The sequence below is a fragment of the Lampris incognitus genome, chromosome 3 (genome assembly GCF_029633865.1).
Source record: "Lampris incognitus isolate fLamInc1 chromosome 3, fLamInc1.hap2, whole genome shotgun sequence".
NCBI classification, from domain to species: domain Eukaryota; kingdom Metazoa; phylum Chordata; class Actinopteri; order Lampriformes; family Lampridae; genus Lampris; species Lampris incognitus.
This window is the reverse complement of record NC_079213.1, coordinates 71,796,912-71,824,551: the sequence shown is the minus strand read 5'-3', so window position 1 is coordinate 71,824,551 and position 27,640 is coordinate 71,796,912. Positions and strand designations below refer to the sequence as shown.

General features: G+C 42.8%; 1 protein-coding gene across 1 annotated transcript in view; it reads right to left on the bottom strand.

Moving 5' to 3' along the window:
- Positions 1-1,233: 1,233 nt before the first annotated feature.
- Positions 1,234-27,640, bottom strand: part of orc1 (origin recognition complex, subunit 1) — a 29,208-nt gene continuing 2,801 nt past the window's right edge. Inside the window, exons 4-17 of the mRNA XM_056276792.1 lie at positions 27,186-27,627; positions 26,735-26,945; positions 23,110-23,175; positions 21,548-21,655; positions 17,588-17,819; positions 17,159-17,265; positions 15,240-15,341; positions 14,244-14,415; positions 7,193-7,300; positions 5,255-5,404; positions 3,434-3,553; positions 3,116-3,285; positions 1,702-1,789; positions 1,234-1,459 (exon numbers count right to left, since the gene is read on the bottom strand). Coding sequence (XP_056132767.1) covers positions 1,265-1,459; positions 1,702-1,789; positions 3,116-3,285; positions 3,434-3,553; positions 5,255-5,404; positions 7,193-7,300; positions 14,244-14,415; positions 15,240-15,341; positions 17,159-17,265; positions 17,588-17,819; positions 21,548-21,655; positions 23,110-23,175; positions 26,735-26,945; positions 27,186-27,627 — 2,271 coding nt within the window. The 3' untranslated portion in view covers positions 1,234-1,264. The remainder of the gene's footprint in view (positions 1,460-1,701; positions 1,790-3,115; positions 3,286-3,433; positions 3,554-5,254; positions 5,405-7,192; positions 7,301-14,243; positions 14,416-15,239; positions 15,342-17,158; positions 17,266-17,587; positions 17,820-21,547; positions 21,656-23,109; positions 23,176-26,734; positions 26,946-27,185; positions 27,628-27,640) is intronic.

The window sequence follows — 27,640 nt, the reverse complement described above, 5'->3', positions numbered from 1 at the left end:
ATACCAGAGTAACATACAAAACATTATGTATAGTATCAGCCTGTCTTGTAATGACATTAAAACATGCTGGTGTCTTAAGTGTCAGCCTATGGAACAAAGTAAGATTGTAGATTTGGCTGCTAACCACACAGCAGGGTAAAGGGGCTGGCTGAAGGTGGATTCCATCATGTGGAGGTTTACGTGTAGAAACACCGCAGCCCTGCCCCATGGCCCCAAACTACAATCGTCGGCAAATCCGTTTGGATGGGATCGAATGAAATGATTATCAAATCAAAAATAATGAAAAGATGTGACAAATGTTTGAATTTCATCACAAAATTTTTTTGATTTTTACCAATTTTGACATGTATTGCCATTTGCCACATGGAAAAGAGTTAGGACATACAGTAATTGGAAATGCATTAGTCATTTCAATTAGCATCTTGACGAGATTGCTGAATGCGAGACTGGTTACGATCAGCTATTTATTCATAAGTAAATTCAGAGTTACTGTAACTCATTTGAATGATGAAGCTAGATTATTGAAGATTGACAAACTATTTTTTGACATTACTGTTGTATTTAAGACAACAGCTAATCCACAAATGTTGTAAATGCTGTAGCTTTTAGTTGCTCATTTTAAAGGTTATTTCAAGAATTTTTTTGTAGGGAAAAAATTATTCTGTGCATCTGATTTGTAATACTAAATAAGCCATTTTGCCAAGTCTCTTTATGAAATATACCGTCTATGGACACTGACCCTGAAGAGTAAGGTGTGACCCCTGAGAGAGGTGAAGAGACAAATCACACAATCTAGGAGATCTAAAGGACAAAACCAAAGGGATAATCCTGGACAAAATCAGGAATCCTCACTATGAAAAAGGAATGCTTTATTAAAAATGAATAGGACTTTGTATAAAAAAAATCTAAAATTTAAAAGCACTAGAAAAAGGAAATTCATAAAATAGCACTCTGCTGCATTATTTCATCAGTTCAAAGTCATCCATGATCCCTCCATCTGTCAGAATAGCTGGCATTGCAATGTAACATTGTTGTGAATGACATTCCTACATATTTGCACCAAAAAAATAAATCGCTTTGTCCAAGTTATACTATGGCCACCAGGTATCTTATCTCCTTTCAAGATCCATCAGTGGCTCTGGTCCCATACAGCTCTAACCAGTGTTCACCAAGAGAGGGATTTCTCAGTGTGAAAAAAACGAAGTCTGAAGAAATCCCCAGTAATAAGATTAATGTAAACTGCCCTTGGAACAGTGAGGCTTCTTCAGTCAGCCTTGAGAGCATAGAGTACGTCGTCCTGGCTGACATTGAGACGGACACGTTGCAGAATTCCTAGGTGGCTAGGCTCTAGCAGCAATAAGCGGCAGCCTCCTAGCCGCTGACAAACTGCAAGACCCTCTGAAACACTGATAGGCTTCAGGCCCTCCACCCTACACAGTGCCTGGTGCTGCACAAACACCTGAGGAGAAGATCAACAAACACAGTTATAATAGAGCGGTAATGAAGGCAGAGCAGAAAGAGGAGGAAGGGATCCAAAGCACAGATAAGGGGAAGAGGAAAACATTGGGAAAATTTTTGGAATTTTGGGATAGTGCAACATTAGGAAAAAGACACATATACTCTGTTCAAGGTGGAGAGATCAGAATATTTTCTAGTTCTGGTCTGCTTTCTTTTTGAGGTTACATAACAAATACATTTTACCTGCTGGAAAGTGGCCTCCTCCAATCCCAATCGCCGAAACTCTGCAATGACTGCTCTCAGAAAGAGTTGTTCGTGAACCGACGCACACCTGAAAATGGACAAACTATCAATCATTATGCCGATCAGCTGTCTTTGGTGTTCACAGACATTTTTAACACCTCACTGGAGACATGCCATGTACTAGCCTGCTTTAAGATTTCCATCATCATCCCCATCCCCCAAAAACCATGGACCACAGGACGCAATGACTACAGGCCCGTCACCCTGCCCTCTGTGATAATGAGGCCCCCCCCCTTTTTCTCCCCAATTGTATCCGGCCAATTACCCTACTCTTCCGAGCTGTCCTAGTTGCTGCTCCACCTCCTCTGCCGATCTGGGGAGGGCTGCAGACTGCCGTGTCTCCTCCGATACACGTGGAGTCACCCGCTGCTTCTTTTTCACCTGATCATTAGGAGTTTCGCAAGGGAACCTTTCGTCACTATCCCCACATCATCCAACCTTCTCTCTCATTTTCTTTATTCATCAGCCCCTCAAAGTACTCCTTCCACCTTCTCAGCACACTCTACTCAATTATCAGCAGATTTCCATCTCTATCCTTGATCGCCCTAACCTGCTGCACATCCTTCCCAGCCCGGTCCCTCTGTTTAGCCAATTGGTACAAGTCCTTTTCTCTTTCCTTAGTGTCTAACCTCTCATACAACTCACCATACGCCTTTTGCTTTGTCTTTGCCACCTCTCTTAATGAGTAACTTATTCTGTAAATAAAATAATAATTCTAATTTAACTTTGCCCAGTGCCGGACATCAGAGGCTGCCAGGTGATCTCATGTTCAGCTCTGGACTGGTGTTGATTGCACCTTACTTTCATTTTAATTTCATTTTATCTTATATATACTGTCTCATCAAGAATTTACTTGACTCACTGGATTATATATATATATAAAACTTTGTTAAAAGAAACACTCAACAGTAGGGATAGTGCTCAACAAATTAGGAGCAAAATAATCCAGTTAGTCAAGTAAATTCTCTATGAGACAGTACAAGCCTGTTATTTATTATAATATATAATGACTGCTGGGATGGGCTCCAGCATCCCCGCGACCCTGAAAGCAGGATAAGCGGTTCGGAAAATGGATGGATATATATATATATAATTTATCATTCTTTTAAATTTTATCTTTACTATTTACTGTTAATTTTTCCCTCTTGCACCAACATACCAAGACAAATTCCTTCTATGTTCTTGTACTTGGTAGTAAATCTGATTCTGAACATTATCTCTAGCCAACTACATCTGGTGACTATTGTCACACTTCATTTAAATAATCCTCTCAATAAAGAAATATCTCCCAGTTAGTCATGAATACGGATTGTTAGTAAAATAATTTACTGTCTCTAATGTAATTTGATGTCACCTGATGGCAGTGATATATGCTGAGGAGAACATCTCATCCAGTGCCTGCATCACATGACTCATTCCCACTAATCCAGTGTTAGTACGGCTGGAGGCAGAGTGTTCACAGATCTCAGTCGCTCGGCGACAAATATCCAAACAGCGACGAGCATCACCTGATAATGCAGCGACCTGCAAGATCACAGAAATAATGCTATCACTGCAGACTTCCAAACTGAAAATAAACTGGTTTCAACCGCCACTCTAACCAATATCGCATATATATATACTGTGCTAAATAACAAAATGGATTTAGAGGACTGCTACCCCCACTGATTACCTTTCTGGAGACCAACTGAAGAGCATCCTCCTCAAAGGCTTTGACCTTGTTCAGTCTGGACATGATAATCTGTTGTAGCTGTTTAAAGGTGTATGGCTGGAATGACATCCTAGTAAGGCCCTAGACATGTAAAAACAGGCAAACACATAAACCAGGGCACAGTCAACCAATCAATCAATCAATCAAATCAAACTTTATATAGCACCTTTTACACAAATCAAATGCAATTCAAAGTGCTTTACAAGCGATTGAACAAAACAGAATGTTAATAACGGACGTAGAGACTAATGCACACCAAGACAACTATAAAAGCAAAACGTTAGTGAATAAGACAACAATAAAACATGCGTAGTTAAGATAATAAGAGATAAATAATTAAAGATAATACAAGCAATAAAGGTAACAAAACTATGAAATACTATGCAAAATAAATAGATTATAGCAAAACAGTAAAATATTAATACATTAAAATAGAATAAAATAAATCATAATGATCAACAGTAAAATGTTGGTAAAACAAGACGGAGTAAAATAAATAATGATAAAAAATAAAATAAGCAAAAATAATAAAAACATAAAATTATAAAACACTGCATAGAAGCCAGACTAAATAGATTGGTTTCTGGTTTGCGTTTAAAAATGTCAATATTTTTAGATCCTCTGGAAGACTGTTCCAGCAGCTTGGTGCGTAATGGCTGAAAACAGCATCTCCAAATGTTTTTGTTCTGCTTTGTGGAACAGCTAAAAGAGAAGAACCAGATGATCTGAGGAGCGTTCCTTGTTCATAAACCAAAAGCATTTCTGAGAGGCTGTCTGGTGCTAGGCCATGCCATGCCTTATAAACTAATAAAATAATGTTAAAATCGATATGAAAATTAACAGGTAAAGAGTGTACAGACTTTAAAATAGGCATAATGTGTGCTCTCCTTTTGGTCTTAGTCAGCACTCATGCAGCAGAATTTTGAATTAATTGTAGCTGATTTACTGCATTCTTCGGTAGACTAGAAAAGAGAGCATTACAATAGTCTAAATACACAACCCTCTTAAATTATAGTTTCCTTCTCTTAATTTAAAAAGTTGTTGGACACAAACAGGAAGGCTTTTACTTCTAGCTCGATAAAGTATTTCCAATGTTTTAAATACACAATATCTAAGAATTTTAAGGTGCGGGACCGTATAAATAATAGATTAGTAGATTCGGAGTAACAAGCTTTATTTATTATTCTAATAGCTCTTTTCTGATGTTTAATTATAGGGTCTATATTTGTTTCATAAACATTTCCCCAAACCCCAACACAGTATGACAGATTATCAATGAACAATACAATATACGCAAACATTTCCTGTTCAGCAGATCCCTTGTTTTGTAAAGAATAGCAATAGATTTAGATAATTTCCGTTTAATATATTCTATATGTGGTTTCCAACAGAGTTTATGATCTAAAATCAATCCCAAGAATTTTGTTTCAAATACTCTTTCAATTTCAACTCCATTTAACTTTAGTGATCAGTACTTCTGTTTTATCCTGGTTGAGCTGTAAAAGATTCTGTGACATAAATGAAGTCCCACAAACACTTGGTTTTTCAATACAGTCTTTCCATCGTTTTAGGTTTGTCTTGGAGGCCAATTTGTATCAGTCAATCAATGCTAGTGTTTACATCAACGATGTGAGATGGAAACATTCATAGCAGACTAAAATATCTTATGAGAAATCATTTTATGAATAAACACAGTATTAATACCATCTTTACTTGACAAAATACAGAACGCATCATCTAAGAAACCCTCCCGTACATGGCAGGTCAATTCAGTGCTCTCACCAGTCTGCTTGCCACCCTGTTGATCATGATCCTCTCTGGCAGGTCCATGGTGTTGGCGATAGTCAGGACTACAAGGCGAGCTTGGCGCCGTGTTGGCCAATCAAACAAGTTGTACATCACGTTCTGCTTTCTGGTCCATAAAAGATCAAGCTGCAGTGACAGAAGCAAAAACCTGTCATAGCATTTTTTTAATCGATGTCTATGAACATTTTTATTTCATATAGGGCCTTTTAAATGGGTTTTATGAACTGTGAGGTCATAAAAATCACTTAGGCAATTACATCAGGTTTCAATTCAAATAGAAAAGATTGCAAATTACTGCACAGTGAGTGTTGTGGAAAAACACTAGCGATGTCAATCTGAAAGTGAACCTTGTGCAATATACCAACAAAGTTTATTAGAGAAGTTCCTGTGGTCTATGAGCCGGCTGAGTTAAATTTCAATGGATTAAATTTGAAGTGGATTGCCCCTGGCAATCCACTTTAAATTTGTTGCCACTTTAAAAGTTGTTGCCAGAAGTGGTGTTGGTGGGCCAGTAGGGGGAAGTCTTGCTTCTGGTCTTAATAAAAACAACAAACATCAAATCCCAATGCAGGGACAGGGACACTGTGTTGTAGGAGACGCTGTCCTTTGGATGAGATGTTAAACCGAGGTCCTGACTCACTGTGGTCATTAAAGATCTCATGGCACTTATCACAAAGCAGCGGGTTCCCTGGTGTCCTGGCAAAATTCCTAACCTGGCTCTCTCCATTTGGCCACCTAATCATCCCCCATGTAATTGGCTCAATGATTCCTCCCTCTCCACCTCAAGCTGATGTGTGGTGAGCGTTCTGGCGCAAAATGGCTGCCGTGCATAACCCAGGTGGGTGTTACACATTGGTGGTGGTCAAAGCGAATTACCCCCTTTAATGTGAAATGCTTTGGGTGTATAGAAAAGTGCTACATAAATTTAATTATTATTATTATTAATAACAAAGCAAGAAAAATTACAAAGTAATATAATATTTGAAGTCATTATCAAAAATGTCAAACAATTTTGTCTCATGCCAATTTAAAGCCCAGCTTGCGGTTTAACAGTAATAATTTCTTTTGACAGAAAATGTGATGAAAAATATTCAATTGCTTTCATGATGAAAGTGAGATGAAAACTAAATAAAATTTCACCTTCGGATCCAACCCAGGCTCAGACGAAATGGTGATTTGTCAGGCATGATTGTAAAATTAAAAAAAAAAAAATCTCCCCCCTTTTCTCTCCAATCGTATCCGGCTAATAACCCCTCTCTAACGAGCCATCCGGGTTGCTGCTCCACCCTCTCTGCTGATCCGGGGAGGGTTGCAGACTACCACATGCCTCCTCCGATACATGTCCAATACATGCCAGCCGCTTCGTTTCACCTGACAGTGAGGAGTTTCGCCAGGAGCACATGGGAGGATCACGCTATTCCCCCCAGTTCCACCTTCCCCCCTAACAGGCACCCAGACCAACCAGAGGAGGCGCTAGTGCAGCGACCAGGACACAAACACCACATCTGGCTTCCCACCAGCAGGACACGGCCAATTGTGTCTGTAGGGACGCCCGACCAAGCTGGTGGTAACACAGGAATTCGAACCACCTTCCCCAGGTTGGTAGGCAACGGAATAGACCACCATGCCACCCAGACGCCTCTGAAGTTGCTTTTAAGCCACAGTAGTAATTTCTTGAGTACAAGTAAAATGAAAAAATTTACTTGTACTCAACTACAAGACTAGAAGAAACTATAACCCACCTTTGTTTAAAAACAAACAAACAAACAAATAAATAAATGTTGAAATGTAAATGTCAGGGCCTCATAATTTTTGCTCACATCTTGGCTTAGTTATTGTCTGATTTTTCTTATGGAAAATAGGTCAAGTTTTATGTTGTATTTTTCCATCAACCAATGTACTACTGGTCCTCACCTCATCCACCAGAAGCACGGTAGTCATCTTCTTGGGTGCAGGATTGCTGAACTTTCGTTCTAACAGCGCAGCAGCATGGTCGGCTGTGGCCTTCTGTCCAGTTAATTTCTGCACAGAGGAGATGTGAACAGAACTGTGGGCCACAAATGTTTTTCCATTCAATATAACACAGAAATCAATTCACATATTTAATTTGTGGAGTTGGAGTTGAGGCGTCTTGGAAATATTCACAAAGCTGTGTAATTATCAGAAGAGCACACTGGGGAAGAATGGAAAGGGGAATAAAATGTTTGTTGATAACCAATTTATCAAAATACATTGGCTTCACCAAGTATTCAGATCCCTTCACTTTTTGCACACTTTGTGCTATAGATTTAATCTAAATGTTTAATATAGCCATATTTGACCATCAATCTAGACTCAACAACCCATTGAATTGAATTGATTGGACATAGTTTAGGAAGGCACACACCTGTATATATAAGGTCCCACAATTCACAATGCATGTCAGGCCAAAAACTAAGCCATGAAGTCCAAGGAACTCTCTGTAGACCTCCGTGATAAAATTGTGGTGAGGCATAGATCGGGGGCAAAAGCATAAAACCATTTCTAAAGCTTTGAGTGTTCTGAGAAGCACAGTGGCCTTAATAATAGTGAAATGGTAGAAGTTTGGAACCACCAGGACTCTTCTTAGAGGTGGCCACTCAGCCAAACTGAGTACCCGGGCAAGAAGGACCTTGGTAAGGGAAGTGACCAAGAACCCAATGATCACTCTAACAAAGCTTCGGAAGTCCTCTGCAGCAGAAATGGGAAAACCTGCCAGAAGGATGGCCATCTCAACAGCACTCCATCAATCAGGTCTTTAAGGTAGAGTGGCTAGATGGAAGCCAAGCTTGTGGGAAAGGCATATGACAGCCTGCTTGAAGTTTGCCAAATGGCATTTAAAGGACTCTGAGAGCATGAGGAAAAAGTTTCTCTGGTCTGATGAGACAAAAATGTAACTCTTTGGGCAAAACTCCAAGCACTATGTCTGGTGAACACCAGGCACTGCTCATCACCCGGCAAATACCATCACTAGGGTGAAGCATGGTGGTAGCAGCGTCATGCTATTATCAGAGGCAAGGACAGGGAGACTGGTTGGAATTGAGGGAAGGATGTATTCAGCCAGCGGCACGGTGGCACAGTGGTTAGCGCGGTCGCCTCACAGCAAGAAGGTACTGGGTTTGAGCCCCGGGGTAGTCCAAACGTGGTGGGTCATCCCAGGTCGTCTGTGTGGAGTTTACATGTTCTCCCTGTGTCTGTGTGGGTTTCCTCTGGGGGCTCCGGTTTCCTCCCACAGTTCAGACATGTAAGTCATGTGAATTGGCGGTACTAAATTATCCCTAGGAATGAATGTATGTGTGTGTGTGTGTGTGTGTGTGTGTGTGTGTGTGTGTGTGTGTGTGTGAGAGAGAGCCCTGTGATGGCCTGTCCAATGACTGCTGGAATAGGTGTTGTACTGAACCGTTGTGGTGAAGAGGGAGCTGAGCCAGAAGGCAAAGCTCTCAATTTATCAGTCGATCTTCGTTCCAACCCTCACCTATGATCATGAGCTTTGGGTACTGGCCGAAAGGGTGAGATCGCAGATACAAGCGGCTGAAATGAGTTTCCTCCGTAGGGTGTCTGGGCTCAGCCTTAGAGATAGGGTGAGGAGCTCGGACATCCAGAGGGGGCTCGGAGCACAGCCGCTGCTCCTTCGCATCGAAAGAAGCCAGTTGAGGTGGTTCGGGTATCTGATTAGGATGCCTCCTGTGCACCTTCCTTTAGAGGTTTACCGGGCACGGCCAACTGGAAGGAGACCCCAGGGTAGACCCAGAACTCGCTGGAGGGACTACATGTCCAATCCAGCCTAGGAAAGCCTTGGGATCCCCCAGCAGGAGCTGGAGGGAGTTGCTGGGGAGAGGGATGTCTGGAGTGCCCTACTTAGCTTGCTGCCATCGTGACCCGACCCCAGAGAAGCGGCTGAGGATGAATGAGTGAATGAACATTTATATAGTGCTTTTCTAGCCACCAAAGTGCTTCACATTGAAGGGTGTAACTCACTTCAACCACCACCAATGTGTAGCACCCACCTGGGTGATGCACAGCAGCCATTTTGTGCCAGAACGCTCACCACACATAAGCTTGTGGTGGAAAGGGAGGAATCATTGAGCCAATTACATGAGGGGATGATTAGGTGGACAAATGGAGAGAGCCAGGTTGGGAATTTTGCCAGGACACTGGGAACCGCCTACTCTTTGCAATAAGTGCCATGAGGTCTTTAATGACTACAGTGAGTCAGGACCTTGGTTTAACGTCTCATCCGAAGGATCGCATCTCCTACAGCACAGTGTCCCTGTCAATGCACTGGGGCATGGGGATTTGACGTTTGTATTAGGACCAGAGGAAAGACTTCCCCCTACTGGCCTACCAACAACACTTCCGGGAACAACTCAGTGTTCCCAAGCGAAAGCGCCTCCAAGTCTTTATCGGCCCTCGACCGGACCAATGGTTGAGCGAGGTTCCCTCAACTGGACCAATGGTTGAGCGAGCTTCCCTCAACTGGACCAATGGTTGAGCGAGGTTTTCCCTCAACTGGACCAATGGTTGAGCGAGGAGCACACCCGTCCCCAACGACCAATCAGCGTGCCTCGTCACGGGCCCCCGTCCCCAATGACCAATCAGCGTGCCTCGTCACGGGCCGATCGACTGACAGCGTGCTAGCCTACTGGCAACTGTCGACTCAACTGATGTCCGTCTCCCTGCCATTTTTCGGGACTCCAGGTAAATTTAATAGCAATCTTTTTCATACTTAACATAAGTTCTTGTTATGGATTAAGCGGTTTTCGTTTTACTAAGACATTATTAGGAAATCTGACAACAGCGTCAGTCAGTCTAACGTTACTCGAGATGCGCGACTTGGCTAAGTGTCGGGAGGCGACCGTTGTTAGCCTCGCCAGAAAACATGAAATCACACACTTTCATTAGCTTTATTCAGTCCAACAACAGTCCAGCTTACAATATTATTGTCTTATCTAACTTGATGTGTACCACTGAAGTTACCGGCAGCTCAATTCGGGCTGTAGGCCTATGTTTCTCAGCCCCTCAGCCGATACAAAACAGCCTCTGAGGAACGAGTGGATTGTAGGCTAACGTTACCCTCTATTCTATATTGTCTCCCAATAATTCTGTTGAAGTTTCATTTCAACTGTATTTGAGAAAGGGTTTCTTTATGGTAACTGCTGTAGAAATATTGTGTGTGTGCAGTGTCACGTAAATTAAATTGCACTTTCTAATATTTTTGTATCAACACAGTGTTGTGTGATACCGGTCAATCTATAGAATCTATTTGAGTTTTAACAATTAAAGGGTAAGCCATTTGAGAGTAGCCTACGAAATCAAATGAGTTTAACTCATAGGACTAGGATACACATGGTTTTGGATAGCAAAATAGGCTATTAGAATACTAATGGGCTTTTAGACAAATTACCTATATTTCTTCATGTTTCACTCCACCAGGTGAACAACAACATGGACAGAGTAAATCAGTGCAGTGTGTGTGACAAGGTCTTCACTGAGAAGTCCAACCTTACACGCCACATGAAAATCCATGCACCGAAGGAGAACCAGTGTGGAGTATCAGCAGCCTCGTCACGTCGCTGGGAAAAGGCGTGGTGAGAAGAGAAGGTAAGATGTTTACATCTTTACAGAGATTAAATGATGTGAGTAGGCTGTTTGCTCGATTAAAAATAAAATGTTAAGCGATTTCACAGATAATTATACTTAAAGATCACTTAGGCCCCACTAGATAAACGGTCTATTGACAAGAACAAAGCTAGATTGTCCAATTTTCTGCAGAGTTACCAATCTGTTTGTGTTTTTTTTTATGGTTTCACTCAAACCACAACAGATACGTAAACAGAAAGGAACCTCTGCAGAATATCAGACAATCTAATTAATTAAGTTATGTTTTGAATAGACCATATATCTAGTGGGGTCTGAGTGATCATGTAGTGTGATTTTCTATGTCATCACTATATATCTCATTTGTAATGCTTCAAACAGCCAAGTACACCTTTAAATGATGTGAGTAGTTTTTTAAGTGGTAATGAAAGTAAATGCACATTAATCTTATCGTATGCTTTATATTTGCAGGTTGGATTTTGAAGAGCCGGAGCCTGTGAGCCGACCCATTCATCAAGAGTCTGCCACTGCTGAGCCTGCGAACCCACCCATTCAGCCAAAGCCTGCCACAGCCAGCGGAGCTACACCGACCCCTTCAGCCAAAGCCTGCCACGGCCACCTTCATTCGAGCTGCGGTGTCGGGGGCATCTGTGCTCCTGGTGGTTCCTGCACAGCCTCAGGCTCCCAACATCAGTTTTCATGGGCCATCATGCAGTCAGAGTTTCACAGTGGTAGCACCGCCCGGCCCGCCGCACCAACAACCAAACCAGTCATGCCCAACAAGTCAAGGAGGCCATGCAGTGCTTGCCAAGTACCTCAGTGTGGTGGGCAGCGGAAGCGGTACACACCCTCCAAGGAGAAAGCTGCTGGCTGGGAGTAGCCAGAAGATATTCACCTATTGCCCAGTAACTAGGAAATCCACTACTACTGGTTTTGAAGGTGTTGTGTACACGAGCTATGAGCACTTTAAAAGTGTTGTAGATGAGGAATTGGAAAAGAGGAAATAATTGGGCTCACTCTTCTGCTATGGAAGGTGAGGAACAGCCACGGCCAGGGCAGGTGCTGAGCTAAGAGCAAAATCCAAAGCGAAAAGATGAAGCTCTCAATGAAGAGCTGGTCTCGAAACATGTCACGTTAGCAGAAATAAATGCTTTACTTATTTTGAAGAGTCTGCAGTGTCGCGAGCTTCATCTTTTCACTGTGGATTTCACTCCTATGCTATGCCTTAATACCTCGATATTGGGTCTCTCTAACTTATTTGTGGCTCAATTTTTTCTTTTACATTTTATTTGCAAAGTTCTGTTATTGCACTGTTATTTTAAAGTTATTGCACTGCAAGGTAAGTCCTAGGTAATGTTTAAAAGAGGTGCATAATGCTGTGAAAAGGCTAATTATATTAATCATAGTATAGGTAGTTTAAACAAAGGACAAACATGGGACATTTTAATGTTGAGAAGTGTGGGATTGTCTGTCATTAGGCAAAGCACTCGAGTCAATTTAGTGATGAGGTCAAATGCCAACAGTAACACAAAAAGAAATATTTAAATTGGTATTTTAAAATATATTTTAATAATATTTGAAGTTGTTAATTTGTTTGCAAAATTGTATTCTGCTTTAACATGTGTGATTTCTTATGGGTCTCTGTAAAATGGAGATTTGTTAAAATGGAACAATAATTTACGGAGAAGAAAAATGCCCACTGTCTGTTTTTTTTTTCCATTTTAATTCTGCTGTTTAAACTGTTAAAATTTGGTGAGTTGATAAATAATAATAAAATAATAATTTTGTCAATAAAAGATTTGTCAATGTATGTGTGTTTACTAAATGCAAGTTTAGTATTGTTGAAATAAGATGACCCCATATTGACTGGAAGTGACCATGACAGGAAGTGTCTTCTGCTTTGGTGCCATGCCTCTTAAACTAGGAGATGCTGTCAAAACTATCCAGCAAGCCTCTGGGAATCAGTCCAGTTAGTCAATAAAAATCTGAAATCTGAGTACGCTTACTTGAATGCGACCTGAAGTGAATGGAATGAAGACTTGTGTGGGAAGGCTTGGTCATCTGGAAACATCAGATTAACCTGAGATTGCCACTCAAAACAATCCAATTGACTGTCTTCTAGATAACAAGTTGTTAGTAAAATGTGCTTATTTAGCATATAATTTAGCATATCATATGATGCAAATATAATAATGGCAATGATACATTTGTCTGTGTTTCTTGTGGGGTGTTTACAAAGATGTGTTGAAATGAAATTTACATTGCAATCCTTGTAAATATAAATGTTAATGTCCTGTTAATGGACCTTTCCCTTTTGCTATGCCATAGAATAACCTTTTCTTCTACGGCATCATTTAGGTAGCCATTTTCTATTTGGAATGTTGAGGTGTCCCTTTTGCCATGTCACAAGCAAAAAATACAGACGAAGCTTGTGAGACATAGCAACAATAACTATGTTGCTATGTCTCACAAGCTAAGTCTGGAATGGTGTAATGATGAGGCAGCATGTAATAATGAACAGAGAATAGATGATGAACTGTTAATACGCCACAGTAAGCAAGATTAATTGTTTCCACCTGTAGTCCCCATTTACTTTCATTAAATAGAAACCTAGATGCCGAGTGTCAAGCAGGGAGGCAATGGGTATCATTTTTAGAGTATTTGGTATGACCCGGTCGGGGAATTGAACCCAGCAATCTTCCGTTTACAGCGCGAGCACTCTAGCGCACTGATCTAGCCTAGAGCTGTCATACCTTTCCCTGCCAGGAGATGGCACAAATTCCCCATATGAAGGCACGACGTCCCAGGATTTGCTCAACCTAGGATCCCAGGGATATGGACTTGGGGGGGGGGTCGTGACCCGTTCCCGGGAGGTCTCCCATCCAAGTACTAGCCAAGCCCATACCTGCTTAGCTTCTGTCATTTGGGAGAGCCAGGGTACATGTTGGTATGGCTGCCGGCAATATGTGATCACAATGTAAAAAAATGTTTTATCTTTCATCTACATGGAGATTTTCCAGTATTGATTGTTTGACTTATAATTGTCTACCTAGGATGCAAACAAGTATGCATAACGTCTTTTTGCGCCACAAGTGTAGATAATAGACTGAAACACAATGTGATATCTGATTTAGCTATACTTGTTTCATCAAATTATAGCGTTTATCCAGAAAAAGTTTAGCAGTTTATCACCAGGATAGATTGGGCAAGCAAAACCAATATTGGGAGGAAAAAAAAAAGTTCGGATGGATTCTTTTTTGTTAAAATCATGAAAAATTTGTAGATTATCCTTTGGTTGTTATTTTCTTCTTTTTTTTGCTTCAGGGCTCATGTAATTTTCTTTTCTCACCTGTAGGATCTGCACATAAGCCTGATGAGGGTCTGTCATCTTCATGCCGTTGATTTCAATGAAATGAAAGGAAGGAATCTCATCGATGTCTGCGGCATGCTGCAGGCTGCGCATCACCTCATGTACTGTAGCGGTCTTCCCTGTGCCTGGGACACCAGAGATGTACATGCACCTGAAACACAAAAGGGACCCTTCACTCCATATAGATAGAAAGATAAGACAGAATTAAGAAAAAAACAATGATGTCCTCTTGCGACAGAAAATAATTTCTCTAATGAGGCCACAGTTGTTTGTCCAGGTGTTACCATTTATACATGTACATAGGAAGCAGAAAGTCCTCTGCACCTAAAGCTAACAACAGAGAATACAGCTGATTACAGACAAGATCTGACCATTTCAAGTTATTCTCCAGACCGGACCTAGCAAACACTAGTTTGAGGCGGTCTTGATGGACAGTCATAGCAGACAACCATCTGTATGAGGCTTCGGGACTTTAATCTTGAGCAACCAGGCTTTTTGGGAGAATTACAATTACTTAAAATCTTGATTTCTATGACTTACGCCATTGACATACACTGAACACAGCCAAATTCTGATTTGTACAGATATGTCACAGAGGTTGGGTAAGTGTAAAGTGGGTTTTTGTGATCGCTGTATCATCTTTTAATATATGCAGGTATAGCGTTTTGATTTATTTTTTTCCATTTACTGTAAGATTTTTATCCTGTATTTTTGTGTCTCAGGTGTGCTGCTGCTGTGACAACCAAATGTCCCTCAGTGATATATAGAGCTTGCATTCACATAATTGTCCGTCGACCTGCTTACTGGTGTTCCTATCTCTCCCTTTAATATCGGATTCCCCTTGTAGAGAAAGTAACCCCCTGACAATTTGCATTCTGAAACGTAATTACTGTTTTAATGCAAATTTAAAAAAAAAAAATTCTCTTGGCAGAGTGAGACTTCACAAGAATGAAATGAGTCATAATTTCCTCTTACCCTCCAGTGCCATCAATGATCTTGCTCTCCACAAAGTTGTAGATGTCCTGAAATTCCTGTTCGCGGCAAGGCAGAGACTCGGGCACTGCAGACACATGCAGCCTGGTGGACCAAAGACAAATACAATTAGAATGATTTTATTGTCCATGTTTACTGTATATCCTATTTGGTTTCTACGCCACCCACACAAGAAATGATGTTGAGTTCTTGACTGAACAGTTTTATATATTTTATGTTATTTTGGCGGCGCAGTGGTTAGAACAGTCGCCTCACAGCAAGAAGGTCCTGGGTTCGAGCCCCGGAGTACTCCAATCTTGGGGGTCGTCCCAGGTCGACCTCTATGTGCAGTTTGCATGATGTCTGCGTGGGTTTCCTCCAGGTGCTCCGGTTTCCTCCCACAGTTCAAATACAAGTAGGTCAGGTGAATCGGCTGTACTAAATTGTTCCTCGGTGTGAATGTGTGTGCACTGTTTCCCACATATAGACTTTACCTCGGTTAACGGCCGCCAAAGTATATTTTTCGACCCATTTTAGCATTTTTTAATTTTTTTTTATTCCTCCGAGAGAACGACGCCACCGCGATCGAGTAACTAGTGAACAATCGCCCCTCGCTCTACCCCTCCCGTACCTGTCCCGTTCTGCTATCGCGAGAAGGGTCTACTGACAATCGCACACGCTCTGCAGAGAAACGGAGAGAGATGTTCTCTTTCTTGTATTACGTCGTTAGAAGAGGCTGACAGATATTTTACAAGCACGGACAGGTAAAGCAACACCACTTTTCCTTATTGTGTAATTGTTCTAGGACTTTGGTAGTAGCTTCGAATTCTATGAAAGAAAGCGGCAATTATGCTGCGCTGGTAGCTACAAGACTCAAGAGTGTATTCAGCACATGTAACTTGACCATTGTGCAACATGCAGCAAAGTTGTCCTGGCTAAAATTATGCCAGTGCCCCCATCTGCGGTTTCACTTTCCGCGGATTCAGGCATCCGCTGGGGGTCTTGGAACATATCCCCCGTGCACAAGGGGGGACTACTGTTTTCTCTTTGGGCTATGGCAGTTAGAAAGACGCAGACTAACTTTAGCAAAGGTTAGTCAAAGGTTAAGTAGACACGGGCCCTTTAAGAAAGGGTTTCCGGGTTGACAGGGTGGAGCTAGGAGGAGGATTGTGGGAGCAGCGCCATGTTGCTGGGATTGTGATTTTTGTACGGAAGAATAAATGACACACGCGTTCGTGTAGTCAATGAGAGTAATTGTCCGTCTCTACTTTCCTGCAATTTCCACATTGGTGACCCCAACGTGATGTCTGCTGGACCGGCTCACCTGGACCTGGACTGACCTGTTGGACTTGCCCAGCCCCCACAGTGGGGGTGCCCTCCTACCCCTGCCCCCACCTCCCAACAAGGCCACTAAGGTTCCTCCACCCCCTGTCCTACCCCCATGCCGCCACAGGGTCCTTAAGGCCCCTCCTGTAGGCACCCTGGCCTCCGCATCTGTTCGGTGAAGCCGTTGCGGCCGAGCCATCTGCCCCCCCCCCCCCACGTTGACTTTTGGTGAATTCTGGGGGGACGTTTGTAGCGGACTATATGGGCAGAATTCACCATAATTGGTTGATGTTTTGGGTTAGCCCTTGAAGAAAGGGTTTCCGGGATTCTTTTACATTACTGGTACCTATCATTTAGAGCCTGAACATCTGTGTATACTCCAAAACCTGGACCTGTGGTTTGACTTCCTTTGCTTCTCTCCCCTTAAATTCTTGCCAACGCACATCTACAACAATTTAAGTAAACATTATGGACACTGGCCCTAATAGGTATGATCCAAGGCTAGCACTGAACAACTACCTTAATGGGCTTTGATATACATGAATTAACACTGGGAATGTCCGATATGTTCCGTGCTTTTTGGTTTCCTTTCTCACCTTGCTCTGGCTTCCTCCAAAACATTACCAGGCTGTCTTGCTGGTAAGGACCGGTTAGGGATACTTGGTGTGGCATGTCGAGGTGTCCTTGTGGTACTAGGGGTGACCTGTCCACAAAAAAACCCAAGGGCAAAATCGACAAAATGTAAAAAGATGTCAGCCATCTGCTTTGATAGTCTTATCAAATATCTTACCTTATACATGAAATACTAAGTGTCAGAAGGTTAACACGCTCTCTTAATGTGACTTTTTTTATCCTACTTAGGAGATTCTCATTTCTTTTACCTCCCAGACATCTTAATTCTATTTCGAATTGAAAAAACAAGAACTGCCCAAAATAGTGTAAAAAAGACCAGCATAAGCTATGACCATCTTGTAAAGAAACCCCTTTGAAGCAGAAACATAAGGTAAGCATCTAGGTTACTATACCTTCTTGCTGGGAGTTTTAAGTGGCGTCCTGGTCGAAGATCGGGTTTTCTTTGTGGCACGGGGAATACGAGACCCTGCTGCACCCCGTTTACGCCTTTTCACAACTACTTCATCATCACTGTCCACGTCCTCTTCATCCTCACTGCAGCTATGTAGGTCCTTCTTAGATGGGATGAAGTCATTCCCGTCTTCACTGTCTGAACTCAAGTCTCGATGGTTCCCCAAAAGATTTCTAAGAAAAAAAAAAGAGGCATAGTTTGTATGCATTGTATAACCCAGCCACTAAGGATGCACAAGCCATTGCATTTTTAGTGCCAGTCCCAAGCCCGGATAAATGAGGAGGGTTGCATCAGGAAGGGCATCCAGCGTCAAACCTATGCTAAATCAAATATGCGGACCATAAATCAGATTTCCATACCGGATCAGTTGAGGCCCGAGTTACCAATGACCAGCACTGGTACTGCTGGTCAGCAGGATGCCGGTGGAAACTATGCTACTGTTGGGCGAAAGAGAAGGAGAGGGGGAAGGCATGTCCCGAGGCACTGGGAGAGGAGAAAGGGTAAGAGTGTGGAGGTGAGTCAGAACTTTGAATGTTAGCACCATGACTGGTAAAGGGGCAGAGCTGGCTGATATGATGAAGAGAAAAAAGGTAGGTATACTGTGTGTGCAAGAGACCAGGTGGAAGGAGAGTAAGGCCAGGAGCATTGGAGGTAGGTTCAAACTCTTCTACCATGGTGCGAATGGTAGGAGAAATGGGGTAGGGGTAATTCTGAAGGAAGAGTATGTCAAGAGTGTGTTGGAGATGAAGAGAGTGTTGGACAGAGTGATGAGTATGAAGCTGGAAATCGAAGGTGAGTTGATGAATGTTATCAGTGCATATGCCCCAAAAGTTGGGTGTGAGATGGAAGAGAAAGAAGAATTCTGGAGTGAGTTGGATGAAGTGGTGGAGAGTGTACCCAAGGAGAAGAGAGTGGTGATTGGAGCAGACTTCAGTGGGCATGTTGGTAAAAGGAACAGAGGTGATGGGCAGGTATGGTGTCAAGGAGAGGAATATGGAAGGACAGATGGTGGTGAATTTTGCAAAAAGGATGGAAATGGCTATGGTGAATGCATATTTCAGGTAGAGGGAGGAACACAGGGTGACATTTAAGAGTGGAGGAAAGTGCACACAGGTGGACTTTATCTTATGTTAGAGGCACGATCTGAAAGAGATTGGAGACTGCAAGGTGGTGACGGGGGAACATAGCTAGGCAGCATTGGATGGTGGTCTGTCGGATGACTTTTGAGAGCAAGAAGAGGAAGAGAGTGAAGGCAGAGCCAGGATCAAATCGTGGAAGATGAAGAAGAAAGACTGTTGTGTGGAGTTCAGGGAAGAGTTAAGACAGGCACTGGGTGGTAGTGAAGAGTTGCCAGATGGCTGGGCAACCACTGCACAAATAGTGAGGGAGATAGTTAGGAAGGCACTTGGTGTGTCATCTGGACGGAGGAAGGAAGACAAGGAGACTTGGTGGTGGAATGAGGAAGTACAGCAAAGTATACAGAGAAAGAGGTTGGCAAAGAAGAAGTGGGATAGTCAGAGAGATGACAGTAGCCAGGAGTACAAGGAGATGCGGTGTAAAGCAAACAGAGAGGTGGCAAAGGGTAAGGCGTATGGTGAGTTGTATGATAGGTTAGACACTAAGGAAGGAGAAAGGGACTTGTACCGATTGGCTAGACAGAGGGACTGAGCTAGGAAGGATGTGCAGCAGGTTAGGGTGATGAAGTATAGAGATGGAAATATGCTGACAAGCAAGGAGAATGTGTTGAAAAGGTGGAGGGGATACTTTGAGGGGCCGATGAATGAAGAAAATGAGAGAAGGTTGGATGATGTGGGGATAGTGAATCAGGAAGTGCAGTGGATTAGCAAGGAGGAAGTGAGGGCAGCTATGAAGAGGATGAAGAGTGGAAAGGCAGTTGGGTCCAGATGACATACCTGTGGAAGCATGGAGGAGGAGTTTTTAACTAGATTGTTTAACACAATCTTGTAAAGTGGGAGAGGAGTGGAGAGTGGTGAACAGTGGAGAGTGGCAAGTGGAGAGTGCCTGAGGAGTGAAGAAGAAGCATACTGGTACCGATTTTCAAGAATATGGGTGATGTGCAGAGCTGTGGCAACTACAGGGGTATAAAGTTGATCAGCCACAGCATGAAGCTATGGGAAGGAGTAGTGGAAGCTAGGTTAAGAAGAGAGGTGACGATTAGAGAGCAGCAGTATGGTTTCATGCCACGAAAGAGCACCACACCACAGATGCGATGTTTTCTTTGAGAATGTTGATGGATATATAGAGATGGTCAGGAGTTACAGTGTCTTTGTGGATTTAGAGAAAGCATACGACAGGGCGCTGATAGAGGTGTGGTATTGTATGAGGAAGTCGGGAGTGGCAGAGAAGTATGTAGGAGTGGTGCAGGATATGCATGAGGGCAGTGTGACAGTGGTGAGATGTGCAGTTGGAATGACAGATGGGTTCAAGGTGAAGGTGGGATTACATCAAGGATCGGCTCTGAGGCCTTTCTGGTTTGCAATGGTGATGGACAGGTTGACAGACGAGATTAGGCAGGAGTCTCCGTGGACTATGATGTTGGCAGATGACTTTGATCTGTAGCGAGAGTAGGGTGCAGGTTGAAGAGAGTCTGGAGAGGCGGCGCTATACACTGGAGAGAAGAGGAATGAAAATCAGTAGGAGCAAGACAGAATACATATGCGTGAACGAGAGGGAGGAAAACAGAATGGTAAGGATGCAAGGAGTAGAGGCGACAAAGGCGTATGAGTTTAAATACTTGGTGTCAACTTTTCCAAGTAACGGGACGCGTGGAAGAGAGGTAAAGAGAGGGAAGGCAAGGTGGAGTGGGTGGAGAAGAGTGTCAGGAGTGATTTGTGACAGAACAGTTTAATGGAAGGTTTACAAGATGGTAGTGAGACCAGCTTTGTTGTATTGTTTGGAAATGGTGGCACTGACGAAAAGACAGGAGACGGAGCTGGAGATGGCAGAGTTGAAGATGCTAAGATTTTCATCGGGAGTGACGAAGGAAGGACAGGATTAGGAACAAGTATATTAGAGGGACAGCTCAGGTTGGATGGTTTGGAGACAAAGCAAGAGAGGCGAGATTGAGATGGCTTGGACATGTAGGGAGGAGTGATGCTGGGTATATTGGGCGAAGGATGCTGAATATGGAGCTGTCAGGAAAAAGGAAAAGAGGAAGGCCAAAGAGGAGGTTTATGGATGTGGTGAGGGAGGACATGCAGGTGGCTGGTGTGACAGAGGAAGATGCAGACCTCTGTGGCCTCTAACAGGAACAGCCAAAAGTAGTAATAGTAGTTTGTATGCAGTTTACATGTCTAACAAAAAGTTTACTTGGTTAGACTGCCTACATACTTTCCACTACCCTCCCTGTAATGAAGTAAATATTCTGTAGGATAGCTATTCTTGTAGGCTGTTATCCTTGTAGCGAAACTATGTATTTATATAAAGACTGGCTGCTCCTCTGCCATATTTTGCAATTTTTTTGTCTTTGGTTGGGGGGGGTTGTTGAACCTGAATATTTAAAAGGAGTTGGATGAACTATAGAAGAGAAGCCATCATGGCATTTCATTTGCAAAAAAAAAACCCGTGATGAATCCAGGCAACATCAGGAAACCAAATGGAATATTTTAATAGATTAGATAAGTTAATATATTAAGATAAATTCATCATAACAAATCTTAACACTTACTGAGACAATTGTAGGCCAAAGTAAGGTGAAATTCTTACATAGCATATCATTAATGTTCACCAAATATTTATTTGCCATTATTATGTGCCTAATGTAAAAGGTAATGTAAAAAAAATTGTGGCAGTTACAAGATCTAAAAAAAATTAGTCAGAAATCTCACTCATCATTGGAATTATTACTGTAAATTATCTATAAATCCCTGACAGCACTCACAGTTGCGCCCTGATATGTGAGGACACCAGCTTAGCAGACTTCCGCTTGGAGCTCCTCGGTGTCATGGCGGCTGGTAGCATGGGAGAGGTCTCATTTGCCATTTCTGGGCTGTGAACCACATCAAATATAAACTGTGGGAATAGGGTCATGTATCTACTAAGCAGAGGATAAAATATGCGAAATATTGAACATTACTTCAGGGAGAACACAGAAAGACACAAAAACACTAATATTAACTTATGCAAGAAAGACAGATGTGTTCTCTAACCTAATTAGGTCTATTTCTAAATGAGAAATAGCAGCGAGTTATTAAAAGTGTTCAGAGAAGCCCCTACGCATGGGAAAGATTACCTTGTCCTAAATAGGGATGGGTATCGTTAGGATTTTATCGATACTACTACTCTTATCGGTACTGCTTATCGGTTCGGTACTTTATCGATACTCTTATCGGTTCTTTTTGATTATTATGCAAGAAAAAAAGACACTTAATTAAGAACAGAATTGACATTGCTTTATTATTCTATTATATAACTTTATATAAATATAAACAAATATTATTTATTCAGCAGCAACAGCAGCAGCAATGTTTTAAATGCGTCTGAATTATAGACTTTATAATCAACATTCAACAACAACAAATAAGATAAAAAATAAAAGTAGATAAAGCTAAAGAAAAAAATATATATTAAAAATAAATTTTTACAGCAAAAGGCTAACGGAAGTTCAAACAAACAAGAACCTAGAACATTATCCTAACAGTTCTTCTGCAGAAAAATCAACATATCTGCCTTCTCCTGCAGGAGTCGTGATCTCTCCTGACTTATAGTGTCTCCGGCTATTAGCCTAGCTAACTCCGTATCTATGGCTTATATATTTGTAGCTAAACAATTAGCTAATCAGTTATATTTTATTTATTGGCCTATTCGTAATAATTCGTTATTAGCCTAGCTAACTCCGTATCTATGGCTCATACGGCTTACCTGCAGTGGACGTGGATGGAACACTACGAGCAAAGCAGTGGAAAACTCCTCATTTCTGCAGATTAATACCATGTTTCGACAAAAGATGTTTCGACAGATTGCTTGTATTGCCACCCTTACTGGCAAATGATTTGTTGCACTTGTGGCAACGAGCGTTGTTGTCATCGACTTTTGAAAAATATACCCAAACTTCTGAACATTTAGTTCTCTCCGCCATGATGAGCCCTTGAGCAGAACTGTCTGTGCGTGTGTGGAGCACAGCACAGCCCCACCCCTCGCGCAGTAAGAGAGAGAGACAGAGAGATGGAGAAAACGGCGAACAAGATTATGTTCGCGACGTTTAAATTCCTCGAAAAACACAATTGCCACAATATAAATCTCACTCCATGATTTCTCGAGTACCTACCGACTACCGATAGCAGAACCGAAAACGTCGGATCTTAAAAATGCTCTGGTTTTTACTAATTTAGAACCGGTTCCCGTTTAGAACCGGGTTTCGGGGGGCATCCCTAGTCCTAAAGGTATAAAATAGTAAAAGAAGCAAAAAGAATGATTTACTTGTAGAATTATGCAGGTACTTACAGAGCCCCGAGGGAAGGTTCCTTGATGGCTTTTGGCGAGTCTCTCCTTCGGGATGGCGTGGTAATTCTATTTGAAAACAGGCATAAGACAGACTTTAAGGTGAAGTATTAATACTGAAGGGAAAGACCCAACCAGTCATTGAGAAAAAGTTTATTCATCAAAATCAGTTGAAAGACAAATTCAGTAACATCTTGGCCATGACTTTGCTGTTTATTTGACAATAAAAAAGAAGAACATCCATCTTCCCCATTAAAATAGCACATGTTCAGACAATTTAAATTTTGGTGCCATTACCTACCCTGTTAGGTACTAACATTTACACTGTTGTACATGGCCCATGTATAGCTGGGAACCATTAATCAAAAAGACAGATGGGTCTAGAGAGGCTGCAATAGAGGCTGCAACATCAGCCAAAGTATTATAGCGAATTCGGGTGGTAACCACAGGAACTGCCACAGCCGGGACACGAACCCATATGTCCCGCACCACGGGAGACACCGCTAACCGCTCAACTAAAGGGTCCGACCTGTTAGCCAAGGGCCAACATGTCTACTTATCCATGCATGTTACACTACCCCGCTCCTTCGGGAATCAGCTCCGCGTGTATCCCACTTCTGACACCAATGTAGTGAATTCGGGGGGCAACCACAGCAACTGCCGCAGCCGGGATGCGAACCTGTATCTCCCGCACCGTGGGAGACATCGCTAACCGCTTGACTAAAGGGCCCGACCCGTTAGCCAAGGGCCAACGTGTCTACTTATCCGTGCACGTTACACTACCTTCCCGAAGGAGGGGGTTAGTGTAACGTGCATGGATAAGTAGACACGTTGGCCATTGGCTAACGAGTCGGACCCTTTAGTCCACTGGTTAATGTTGTCGCTTGCGGTGCGGGAGCCCCAGGTTCGCATCCTGGCTGTGACGATTTAAGGGGACGCAAATCCTGAAGGAAGGGAGCAATGTAACGATCACGGATGAATAGGCTCGGTAGCCCTTGGCTAACAGGTTGGACCCTTTAGTCGAGTGGTTAGCGGTGTCTCCCGCGATGCGGGAGCTACGGGTTCGCGTCCTGGCTGCGGCAGTTCCTGTGGTTGCCCCCCCCCCCGAATTCGCTACATTGGTGTCAGAAGTGGGATACACACAGACACGCCTTCCTGAAGGAGGGGGGTAGTGTAACGTGCATGGATAAGTAGACACGTTGGCCCTTGGAAAACAGGTCGGACCCTTAAGTTGAGCGGTTAGTGGTGTCTCCGGCAGCGCAGGAGCCACGGGTTCGCGTCCCGGCTACGGCAGTTCCTGTGGTTGTCCCCGAATTTGCTATATTGGTGTCAGAAGCGGGATACACATGGAGCTGATTCCCGAAGGAGGGGTGTAGTGTAATGTGCATGGATACGTAGACACGTTGGCCCTTGGCTAACGGGTTGGACCCTTTAGTCGACTGGTTAAAATTATCGCTTGCGGAGCGGGAGACACGGGTTCGTGTCCTGGCTGTGGCGATTTGCGGGGACGCGAATCCCGAAGGAAGCGGTCGGACCCTTGAGTCGACTGGTTAACGTGGTTGCTCGCGGTGTGAGAGCCACGGGTTCGCGTCCCGGATGCGGCGTCCCGAGCTGCGGCGTCCCGAGCTGCCTCCTGAATTTGCTACATTGGTGTCAGAAGTGAGATACGCGTGGAGCTGATTCCCAAAGGAGGGGGGTAGTGTAACATGCATGGATAAGTAGACACGTTGGCTCTTGGCTAACAGGTCGGACTCTTTGGTTGAGCGGTTGGCGATGTTTCCCGCGGTGCGGGAGATATGGGTTTGCGTCCCGGCCACGGCAGTTCCTGTGGTTGCCCCCCCCCCGAATTCGCTACAGTATATTTAAGTGAATACAAGTGAAAAAGATGTTCTGTGACACCTCACCATGTGCACCTCACTACTCTCTAACCCTCAGGGTCACTGAGCTGCTGCCACATGAGAAGCCTATATGGAAAACACTGGAGTGGACAGTACAAGTGCTTGTTTGTAACCCAGTCCTTTTTCTCATGCCATTATCCTGATGATAACATTTCAGTTCAACTTGAGGAAAATCATTCACTTGAGAAGTAATTTTACCACACTCTTTACAGCCTCTTCACCATATCCAAATACACAGATGGTCTAAGTGAGACCATTCAAATCTAATATTACCAATACTGCATTGTTATCAATTTTAAACCACAAAAACCCATGACAAATGATCATGCATGATCAATTCTACAGCTCTGGTATACAGTGGTTATGCAAAGTGGCAGGAGCTGATTCAGGAAGTTAAAAATAAGTACAAGAAAAGCCTGTTGTATATATTTTGCTGCTTAAATGGTTTGCTTCATCTCCTTTGAACCATCCTATTAGGCTGTGAGAGGCATTACACCTTATTTGATACAGCAGACCTGTAGTTGCTTACTCACTTCTGCCCTCCGGTGGCATAGTTCCTTCTGGGGGGTGGCTTGTCTCCTCCTTGGGGTCTTAGCTGAGCCTATCGGTAACCCTAAGTCAAATACCTCATCCTTCAGAGGACTCGTGAAATAGCTTCCTGCCAGAGGTATCAACTAGTCTAGCTTTACACTTGAAAGGTTTGCCCAGAAAAGAGACTGCAATATTCTTGAAAGGTTTTTCCAGGAAAGAGACTGCAATATTCATAATTAGTGTCCATAATTCTGTCTGTGCAAATGAGCATCTTGTAGTTTTCCTCGCCAACTCATTTAAACTTGGGACTTTAAGAACATAAATATTAAACTTTGACAGCTGGGATTATTTAAACATTTTTAACTGAGTGACTTGGAACTGGTTTGTTTCTCAAACATAAAATCTTATTTAGTTAAATTAAATTTATCAGAATTATTGGCAAATGTAAAAAAAGTGTGGCTCAAATAACATGAGCTATGACATTATCGCTTGAAAATCAATAAACATTTTACTGGCATTTGGCATGTCACAGATTATAGGCAATACAAACTACCCTCAATTTTTTCCCCCCATTTTACTGACCTTTTAATACAACCTACTAAGCTGCATTGGGTAAAAGAAACCTTCAACACTTCAGTTAAGTTGAAGGTTCCATTAAATTATCTTTAAGAGAATTGTTATGTCTGAAAGATCTGCAACGCAGTATTGTTTCAGCTCATGACAGCTCGACAGTTAAATCTGAGCTTTGTAGGATCAGACCATGCACGCCTCACGTTAAGCTAAGCCAATTTCTCACTTAACTACCCCCGTTTGGGGTTTGACTCAGGTTTAAAAATGTTGTGGAAACAACTGATCCTTATAAAAGTTTAATCTCTCCCACTTAATCGGAGAAATATTAACTTGTTTGGGTTTTGTTTAGATTAGGGCTCACAAGCAATACTAGCTAGCTACACTGTGTGTAATGAAAATACTAGATCACCCTTTGGTTTGATTGTGCCAACCAGTGAAATATAAATCAGAGATAAGTCCAAGAATTAACACAAAAAAAAAATGAACAAACATAAGCACACCTCAGTATTTCACCTCCACTATAATAGCTCCAATATCGAAGGATAAAATGTATCTTTGCATTTTCATGTGTAACTATATATCAGAGCACACAAGACAGATTTTTTATGAATGCACGTGTAAGCCTTTACCCGATGGATTCCTGTTCAGTTGGTGACAATGATGGTGACTTCAGGGTGGCAGCAGACCTACGGACTGTCTTCAAGGGGGTCAGACTGAAAGACTGGGAAAGAGTCTTTGATCGGGAAGAGAATAGTCTTTGGCCTTGCATTGCCATAGACTCCCGATCCTCATCTAGCAGCATGCTTAGAACATCTTCACGGGTCATTTTCTTCTTTGGACCTGGTGGGGGTGAAGAACATTACATGCAGCTATATTCAGGTATGTGATCAGAACAGCACTAAATTACATTACTAGGCAGCGAAAAAGAAAAAATAGGGTAATCATGTGCAAGACTTGAAGGCTTCCGAAATGTCATTCACTGCAGGTAACGAATGTAGCTTTTCACAACCTCCTTAAAGCATCACAAACTTTGAGCATAGGTATTTCTATGAAGACCCATCCTGTTTTTGAGGTACTTACTGCCAAGTTCCAGCTTCTTGCATGCATTTGGTGTCTTGGTGGTGTTGACCCTCCTCTTTACGTTCAGGCATTTTGAGGCAGACAGCTTGGAAGCTGTATGCATGGACTCTACCTCAGTGATGGTCATCTTGCCTGCGCTATTGGTACCATGGCAGTGGGCCACAGATGTGGCTCTACGCATGACTGCGAGATCTGGGGTGGGTAAAGCACGTCTGGAGGAGACGTTGGATGTCGGAGCCACCGCATGAGGGGAGCAAGGAGTTGAAGGAGGGAGGGCAGGTTTGGAATGAGGAGGTGGGGAAGTATGGGCTGGGTCAGCACTGCCCTCCATTTTGGAAAGGTCTAGAGCCTTAAATGTCTTTGTGTCCCAGGAGAGCTTCACATACAGTGTGTCTTTGCTGTCACACTTGGGAAATGGTGCTACTTCTGGAAGGTGCTTGACCTTTGGGCAAAGA